This window comes from Sphaeramia orbicularis, chromosome 18 (assembly GCF_902148855.1).
Source record: "Sphaeramia orbicularis chromosome 18, fSphaOr1.1, whole genome shotgun sequence".
In the NCBI taxonomy this organism is placed as follows: Eukaryota; Metazoa; Chordata; class Actinopteri; order Kurtiformes; family Apogonidae; genus Sphaeramia; species Sphaeramia orbicularis.
This window is the reverse complement of record NC_043974.1, coordinates 44,216,392-44,226,584: the sequence shown is the minus strand read 5'-3', so window position 1 is coordinate 44,226,584 and position 10,193 is coordinate 44,216,392. Positions and strand designations below refer to the sequence as shown.

General features: G+C 37.3%; 1 protein-coding gene across 1 annotated transcript in view; it reads right to left on the bottom strand.

Annotated features, from left to right (window-relative positions):
* Window positions 1-4,684: 4,684 nt before the first annotated feature.
* tbc1d19 (TBC1 domain family, member 19) overlaps window positions 4,685-10,193 on the bottom strand; it is a 47,949-nt gene continuing 42,440 nt past the window's right edge. Inside the window, exons 18-21 of the mRNA XM_030162950.1 lie at window positions 9,674-9,765; window positions 9,282-9,397; window positions 8,584-8,654; window positions 4,685-5,034 (exon numbers count right to left, since the gene is read on the bottom strand). Of these exons, the coding sequence (XP_030018810.1) occupies window positions 4,960-5,034; window positions 8,584-8,654; window positions 9,282-9,397; window positions 9,674-9,765 (354 nt within the window). The 3' untranslated portion in view covers window positions 4,685-4,959. The remainder of the gene's footprint in view (window positions 5,035-8,583; window positions 8,655-9,281; window positions 9,398-9,673; window positions 9,766-10,193) is intronic.

Below are 10,193 nucleotides of genomic sequence, written 5' to 3'. Positions count from 1 at the left end.
CACATGACCACAGATGACGATCACATGACCACAGATGATGACCACATGACCACAGATGACGATCACATGACCACAGATGATGACCACATGACCACAGATGACGATCACATGACCACAGATGATGACCACATGACCACAGATGATGATCACATGACCACAGATGACGATCACATGACCACAGATGATGACCACATGACCACAGATGACGATCACATGACCACAGATGATGACCACATGACCACAGATGATGACCACATGACCACGGATGACAACCACATGACCACAGATGACGATCACATGACCACGGATGACGATCACATGACTACGGACGACGATCACATGACCACAGACGACGATCACATGACCACAGATGACGATCACATGACCACGGGTGACGATCACATGACCACAGATGATGATCACGTGACCACAGACGACGATCACATGACCCCAGACAACGATCACATGACCACACAAACTCAGTTAAACAGGAGTGTTTTATTATTTCATTAAATGCAAATGTGATCCTGGCGACAACTGGCAAATGTCATGTAAACAATGAACCAACAAATAAAAACTAAGTGGAATAAAAAAAAAAATGTCCAAAAAGCTCGTGTTTTCAGAACATTAATGCATAATTAAAAACATTCAGCTTACATTAATAAATACTGGCAATGAGGTTGAACTTCCTGTAAAAGTGCATCATGGGAAACTGGTAAGACTTATAATAAGAACCATTTATTCACCATTTCAACACATTTAATCCACACATATTTGAACACTTACAGTTTGTCGTGTGACGTAATAATGACACATTTATGACGTTTAGTTTGTGTAAAGTCGTATAAAATAAAATAAATTAAACACATGCTTCACCGATGGACGTTCAGGTGTAAATAAACTCATCCGACGTGTGTTTGGACGTTTATGGCTTCGATAAAGTGACAAAGACACTGACTGTAAACGTTAATATTAATGCATTTGACTGAAATCACAATAATAAAAATAAAAATAATAATAATACAACTTATTAAAAATGTGTTCAATCTTCCATAAACAGTTGAATATTAAACTACTGCTGTTTATCAGATGTTTTTAATGCATATATTACACATATACGTGTTATCACATGTATTAGTTTTTTGCTAATTTTGCTGATTATTTTAATTGTTTTTTTTCTTCTTTTATTTCTTTATTTTGTGGATTATTTTCCTCATTCTGTTCATTATTTTATTAATTTCTGTTCATTCTGTACATTATTTTATTCACTTTTCATTTTGTTCATTTTCATGTTCATTTTCTACATTATTTTTTGGTCCTTATAATCATTTTTCCCCAATTTTAAAAAAAAATTGTTTAGATTATTCTCTTTATTTTCTTAATTATTTCATTCATTTTGTACATTATTTTAGTCACTTTTCATTCTGTTGATTATTCTCTTAATTTTGTTCATTTTTATGTTCATTTTCTACATTATGTTCTTAATTTTTGCTCATTTTAATCATTTTTTCCCCAAAGTTTTATAAATTTGTTTGATTATTCTCTTCATTTTCTTCATTATTTCATTCCTTTTTGTTCATTTTGTACATTGTTGTATTCATATTTCATTTTGTTGTCTTCATTTTCTTAATCACAATTTTTGTTCATTTTCTACTTTATAGTCCTCATTTTTGCTCATTTGAATAATTTTCCCCCCAATTTTTATACATTTTGTTTTATTATTATTCTCTTCATTTTGTTCATTATTTCATTAATTTTTGTTTATTTTGTACATTATTTTATTCATTTTGTTCATTATTTTTTAAAATTAATTTTTGTTTATTTTGTTCATTGTTGTTAATTTTGTTCATTATTTTATACATTTATGTGAATTTTGTTCAATATTTTGTTCATTTTTGTTTATTTTTTTCATTTTTGTTTACTTTGTTCATCTTTGGTCATTTTGTTTTGTTTTTGTTATTTTTATTTAACTTGACTTGACATTTTCTGACTTCTTTCCTAGTTTCCGTTTTAACCAAGCCAATGGTTTGATTATTAATTTACTGTAAAACGTTCATATTTAGTCACAGTAAAACCTTATCTCATTCTTTACTGGAACATTGAAGTCTGTTCATAATAAACACATCTGATAAGTGTCTTCTTTAGGTTTTGGCTTTGAAAAAGTGAAAATAAACTGTAAACTCTATTGATTTTCTTGATCATTCCCCTCATTTTGTTCATTATTTTATTCATTTTGGGTTTTTTTGTTCATTATTTTATTAATTTTTTGTTAATTTGGTTCATTATTTTATTCATATTTGTTTCTTTTGTTCATTATTTTATTAATTTTTTGTTAATTTTGTTCATTATTTTATTCATATTTGTTTATTTTGTTCATTATTTTATTAATTTCAGTTTATTTTCTTCATTATTTTATTAATTTTTGTTAATTTTGTTCATTATTTTATTCATGTTTATTTTCTTCATTATTTTGTTCATTTTTGTTTATTTTGTTCATCATTTTGTTCTTCTTTGTTCATTTTGTTTTGTTTTTGTTATTTTTATTTAACTTGACTTGACATTTTCTGACTTCTTTCCTAGTTTCTGTTTGAACTAAGCCAACGGTTTGATCATTAATTTACTGTAAAACGTTCATATTTAGTCACAGTAAAACCTCATCTTATTCTTTACTGGAACATTGAAGTCTGTATATAATAAACACATCTGATAAGTGTCTTCTTTAGTTTTTGGCTTTGGAAAAGTGAAAATAAACTGTAAACTTGGTGAATTTCATGAGTTAAATCACAACATAAAATGGTTCAAACATCACATTCAGGAGGATTTATGGCGCTGGAATTAAAATATTGGCTGTATTTTTATTTTTTTGCTGCTTTTCTGCGACATTTCTGACTGATATTCGTCGTTTCCATCATAATTATGCTCAGATAAAACTCGCAAATTCACTTAAAATAACTGCGAAGGGAGCTTTAACGAGTTAATGGTGAATATAATATAAATCTTAATATAAATCGTTACCAAATTCCCTCATAAATAACAGAACAGCCTTAATTATATGAAGCCTAGAATAAATAGTAGTCGTATTTCAGTCTTTTTTTCCACGTGCTGACACAGGCGTCACCTCACGTCTGCGTATTCATCAGTTGTTGTTTTTTTCGCGTTTTTTTTCCCGAAGCAGCAGCTACAGCAGAAGCTCATTAACACTAGTTTATGCGTGTTTCAGTACAAAGCCTGTTCCTGCACATCCCATAATAACTGACGGAGGATTGCGTTTCCTGCAGAGCATATGGCTTATGGACGTTAGCTTAACACAGGGGGGGTCAAACATGTGGCCCGCGGCCCAAAACCAGACCGCCAAAGGGATCCAATGTCAAACTGGCTTCAGTTGAATGGTCACATACAGTCATATACAACAACAGAACAACTTATAAATAATGGAAATAAAGGTTTTTCTAGGTTTAATGTGAAAAAAATACAATATTACATGGAAGTTTAAATATATTTTAGGTGTTTATATTGTTATTGACCTGTTTTGTTTATTTATTTATTTATTAGCTTTCTTTCTTTAACAGAACCAGAATGCACTGTCTTTATGCATGTCTTATTTGTGTTGCCTTTTATTTATTTATTTATTTATTTATTTATTTATTTTTCTCTTGTTCTTATTTTACTGGTTCTCATCCACTTTTTCTGAATGTGGAACCTGAACTAACATGAGTTATTCTTAAAACTGCACTGATTTTTTTTATGATATTTCAGTTTTTTCAGGTTATTCATGTCTTTTTCACATAATTTTATGGATTTTGCACTAAAAAAAAGATAAACATTTGGAGTTGATATTATTTAAAGGTTATTCTGTTTTTATTTTAATGGTTCTGATCCACTTTTTCTGTATGTGGAACCTGAACTAACATGAGTTATTGTTAAAACTGCACCTTTTTTAAAATTAAATTTCATTTTTGTTATTGACCTGTTTTGTTTATTTATTTATTAGCTTGCTTTCTTTAACGGTACCAGAATGCACTGCCTGCACTGTCTTTATGCATGTCTTATTTGTGTTGCCTTTTATTTATCTATTTTTTTTCTTTTGTTCTTATTTTACTGGTTCTGATCCACTTTCTGAATGTGGAACCTGAACTAACATGAGTTATTTTTAAAACTGCACTTATTTTTATGATATTTCATTTTTCTCAGGTTATTCACATCTTTTTTACATAATTTAATGTTTTTTTTTGCACAAAAACAAAGATAAACATTTGTATTTGTCATTATTTGTAGGTTATTCTGTTTTAATTTGACTGGTTCTGATCCACTTTAGATCATATTGATCTGAATGTGGAACCTGACCTAAGATGAGTTATTGTTAAAACTGCACTTATTTTTTATGAAATTTCATTTTTTCAGGTTATTCACATCTTTTTCAAATAATTTAGGGGTTTTTTTGCACAAAAACAAAGATAAACATTTGCATTTGTCATTATTTAAAGGTTATTTTGTTCTTATTTTACTGGTTCTGATCCACTTCTTCTGAATGTGGAACCTGAACTAACATGAGTTATTGCTAAAACTGCACTGATTTTTTATGATATTTCATTTTTTTCAGGTTATTCACGTCTTTTTCACATAATTTTATGGATTTTGCACAAAAAAAAAGATAAACATTTGTATTTGTCATTATTTGTAGGTTATTCTGTTCTTATTTGACTGGTTCTGATCCACTTTAGATCAAATTGGTCTGAATGTGGACCCTAACCCCCCCCTTTACCAGGTCTGTACTGATGTTCTGTATCACATATAAGACCTGATCCAGGGTCAGTGTTCATTGGTTTTTCTGCTTGTGTTGAAACTTGGCGATTCCTTGACACGTGTTGATGGACGACCTGAGGCGTTACATGGTCGTGTTGCTGGCAAAGCGGCGTGTCCGCAGCGGCGTCTTCTTCTTCTTACCCCCCCCCATTCTCCTCAGATGGCGGTGGCGAATAGAAAGATCTGGATCAGCGGCATGACCTTCAGCGTTGACAGATCGGCGAGGACAGCCTGCAGAATGTTGGTCAAACAAACACATCCACAAACCGCCTTTGTCATCAACTTTCACATCGCCATGGGGTCTGACCTCCCACCCCCCCCCACCCGACACACCGTGACCCACACCACCCCCTCCACGAAACATACTTGGGGTTTTAAAAAAAGCTCCGTGCAGGACGACTTTGCATAATGATGATGCAGGGTCCTTGAGAAGTGACAATCCATGCTTCGGCGTTGATCCCGCCCCCCCCCTCCCCTCGCCGCTGTGTCCTTTTGGGACTGCTGGGAGATTAAATTTAGGGGTCCTATCATGTTTAGACAGAAGGGCTAATATTTCAATGCTGGGCTGGAGCTTCTAAATATAAGAGGCGCGGCGGCGTGTTATGAGGCAGGTGGGACATGAGCAAGCAAATAGTGGCGGCGGATCGGCCCGCCGCTGCATGCGTCACTTTGTAGTTCAACCCCACCACCACCACCCCCACCCCCCCATCGCCAATGCTGACAGTTCTCACACTCAGGGCATCAGGGAGGGACATGGGGTGGGGGTGGGGGGGCATGTGTAGGTAGTCATGGTATGGGTTACCGTTGGCAACAGCGGCGTATGTTCGCATGGACGGGTTGCATTACCTGTTACTGTAATAACCACGTTAACGCTGACACGGACAGGGACGCATTCTGACTCACACAAGGACGAGTCCTCTGTTCTTATTTGACTGGTTCTGATCCACTTCAGATCAAACTGGTCTGAATGTGGAACCTGAACTAACATGTGTTGGACATTCCTGCTCTGTTCTGTCACTTTTCTAATGTGTTGTTGTGGTTCCAGTTCTACCTCTGGGTTTGTCATTAACTCACTCCTGACTATTATTACCTCCACCAGGAGGTACTGTCATCACTTTGCTTTGTGTGTTTGCATGTGTGCGTGTTTGTTTGTTTGTTTGTAAGATAACTCAAAAAGTTATGGATGGATTTTCATGAAATTTTCAGGAAATGTTGATACTGGCTCAAGGAAGAAATGATTACATTTTGGTGGTGATGGGGGGGGGGGCAGATCAGTCTTGGCAGAGGTCTGCGCTCTCCGAGTGCTTTTCTTGTTGAGTCTGTGATGGTGTAGGTTAAACAGATGAAAGACTGAATATCACCACTAGGGATGCAAATTATCGATTAATTCCTTTATCGTTAGTTGGTTGCCCTTATTGATCAATTAACGATTAATTGATAAGCAGCGATTTTCCTGAGAACCTGAATTTCTTTTTCAATATGATACTATAAGAATAAAAAAAGATACTATAAGAATAAAAGCTAAATACTGTTTATGTTCTTCATGAAAAAAACATGTCATATTCCTTAATGACTGATTTATTGAACCATTGGACACAGTCAGTGTTTCCTGTGGAGTTCATCTGTTGATGTGGTGGTCTGTAATGGGGGGTGCACGCGCGTGCATTTCATTGGGGGGGGGGGGGGGGGGGGTACTCGCACACACGCAGTACGGCTGGAGGATGCGTGCGTGTTGGTTGGTAACCGCGCACGTGCGTACGTCACTTTCCACTTCTAATACTGTGGGGGTGCACTGCAGTCCGTGTCCCTGCGGAAGTGAAAGTGAAACTTTTTGCTCATTTATCTTTTCCTCCTGAAGCTTCGCAAATTCATTACATACCCGTGGCCCGAATCAGGAGCCTGGAGGATGTTTTTAACTTCTGTCTCACTGACCGTGGACTAGACCAACCTCCAGGAAAACGCTCTGATATTGACCCTGCATTTGTGCGTGCAGTTATTCGGGGGTGCACTGCTCCCACAAACAGACGGGGGTCTGTGTTTGGCGCCACCATGTCCATAAAGACATTCTAACTCATCAACGCCATGATCGGGTTCAAGCGCAGACAAAGTGGCAGCCTTCAGACAGGTGTGGACGGGCGGAAAAGAGCAATTAACCGACAGTTAATAATTTAATCAAGCAAATTCTTATCGACAATTAGTCATTAATTGATTAATTGTTTACATCCCTAATCACCACTTATCACAGCAGAGGAGACACGTTCAACTCTAACCCTGTTCCACTATAAGACAGCAGACTAAAGGTCTTAAACTGTGGATGTAAACGTCCTGAGTGTCGCCTAAACATCCACTTCCTGTTTCTTCTGTGCTGGATTCATTTCAACTCCACTGCTCTCGTCTCCACATGCAAACCCTCCACCAAAACAACATCACACGACACTAGTTTGCAAAGACGCTTCAAGACGCCAGTGATTTGTTTAAAGAAATACATACGATCCGAACCATCCGGAGTGATTTCCATATTTGTGAATGCCAGTGGGCGGAGTCAGACCGACCTCCAGCCCTGGTACAGAGGTAAGAAAAGATGGAAAACTGGAGCTAAGATGTGCAGATTTTACAGATTGTACCTTTAAACGGACCTTCTATAACAGGGAGATCAAATATAAGGCACATGGGCATGTTCAGCTAATGTTAATATACAGTAGCTAATGTTAGCATGTTCAGCTAATGTTAATATACGGTCGGTAATGTTAGCATGTTCAGCTAATGTTAATATACGGTCGGTAATGTTAGCATGTTCAGCTAATGTTAATATACAGTAGCTAATGTTAGCATGTTCAGCTGATGTTAATATACGGTCGGTAATGTTAGCATGTTCAGCTAATGTTAATATACGGTCGGTAATGTTAGCATGTTCAGCTAATGTTAATATACAGTAGCTAATGTTAGCATGTTCAGCTGATGTTAATATACGGTCGGTAATGTTAGCATGTTCAGCTAATGTTAATATACGGTCGGTAATGTTAGCATGTTCAGCTAATGTTAATATACGGTCGGTAATGTTAGCATGTTCAGCTAATGTTAATATACAGTAGCTAATGTTAGCATGTTCAGCTGATGTTAATATACGGTCGGAAATGTTAGCATGTTCAGCTAATGTTAATATGCAGTAGCTAATGTTAGCATGTTCAGCTAATGTTAATATACGGTCGGTAATGTTAGCATGTTCAGCTACTGTTAATATACAGTAGCTAATGTTAGCATGTTCAGCTAATGTTAATATACGGTCGTTAATGTTAGCATGTTCAGCTAATGTTAATATACAGTAGCTAATGTTAGCATGTTCAGCTAATGTTAATATACGGTCGGTAATGTTAGCATGTTCAGCTACTGTTAATATACAGTAGCTAATGTTAGCATGTTCAGCTAATGTTAATATACGGTCGTTAATGTTAGCATGTTCAGCTAATGTTAATATACAGTAGCTAATGTTAGCATGTTCAGCTAATGTCACTCTGGAGCTGTCCATCAGGGAATGGACATTATAAAACACTGGTGTCTCTGCATTTTGATGGGGGGGGGGGGGGGGCGGCGGCTGACAGGGTGAGGCTTCTTAAGTGCCCCCCCTTTGGCTGGTTTATATAGATATGTGCATAGAGAAGACTGGGTTACTGGTCCTGGCTGCTCATCAGCAGCTATTTCCAGCCTCCCAAAACGACACTGGGGGGGGGAGGGGGCAGGAGGGGGCAGGAGGGGGCAGGGGGTAAGAGAAGACGAACATACCTCGGCCGAGGCCAACGACGTCACTTCCATCAGGTTCTCAGACCGGAAGGCAAAGACGGCAGCGGCAAGGACTGGATCAGGATCAGGACCAGGACCAGGACCAGGACCAGGACCAGGACCAAGACCAGGACCAGGACCAGGACCAGCAGGTTCAGATAAAAAAGGATGAGAGAGAAGAGGAGGTGGAAGGAAAGAACACAAGAACAGAAAATTTAAAAAAAAAAAAAAGTGTACAATGTTCCTTTCTGAAGCTCCGAACTCTCCCGTTAACACTGGGTCCAGTTCTGCTGACACTGACTAACTGAACTGAATCGTCTTTAGGTTTATCGCCCATGACATTTTCAACTCATTTCATTTCGTTACATTGTTTGTGTGTGATCTTCACCAGTGGATTCGTTAAAAACCATCAGTCTAGATGCACAAAAACACACAGACTGACTTTAAATGCATTAATATTAAACTAATGAACCTGTTTTGACACAAAGACCAACACAAACTAGAAGAAAACACAATATCAGGTCAAATCCACTCAGTTTCCGTTTTCTCCTGGATGTTCAGAAGTTAGTTCATGGTGAAAAAGTATAAAATGGGAATAAATTACGATGTTTTTGTAAATCATACTATATATTGCTGTACTGCAGTACCAGTACTAGTTCCTCCCACCTCTGCTCATACAACAATAAACCATAAAAACGAACCTGCTACGATCTCCAGTGAATCGTAGCCCAGGATTCGGTCCCAGAGGAGGAGCAGCTGGTCAGTGGACAGGTAACCAGAGAAGGCCCGGACCATCCACTTAAAGGCAATACGCAACCTGGAGCACACAAAAATACACACAGAGTACACACAGAGTACACACATTACACAACACCACTGGGTACTAATACTGGATACACAGGGTACTAATACTGGATACACAGGGTACTAATACTGGATACACAGGGTACTAATACTGGATACACAGGGGGAATGAGTGACTGGGTTTAGCTGCGTTCAGCTGTAGTTTGATGAGTTGACCACTAGATGGAGCCACATCCTAACTGTGGTCCATGTTGAGTCCCAGTGAAACTCCAGCTGAGGTGGAACTCACGGCTGAGCTCCGATCTGACGGAGGTGATAGAAGAGCTGAGGGAGGTGTGTCTGCAGGAGGCGCTCGAACTGGAGACACAACGACACGATGCCCTGAAGGAAAACACACACCTGTATATAACACTAACAGTATACAACAGTAACACTAACAGGAAATACACAACAGTATATAACACTAATACTAACTACAGGAAATAAACACAACTATAAGACTAACATACTATGTTGTATTATGCTATGCTATTATATTACTGTATATTATGTTATGCTATGCTATGCAATGCTACACTACACTGTTACATTACGTTACACTATGCTATGCTACAAAATTTTGTTACGTTACATTTCGTTACGTTGCACTATGTTATGTTACGCTACCCCACACTATGTTACATTACGTTACACTATATAAAGCTATGCTACATTATTTTATGTTACGTTACATTTCGTTACGTTACACTATGTTATGCTATGCTACACTGTATTATTTTGTTACATTACGTTACATTACACTGTTATGC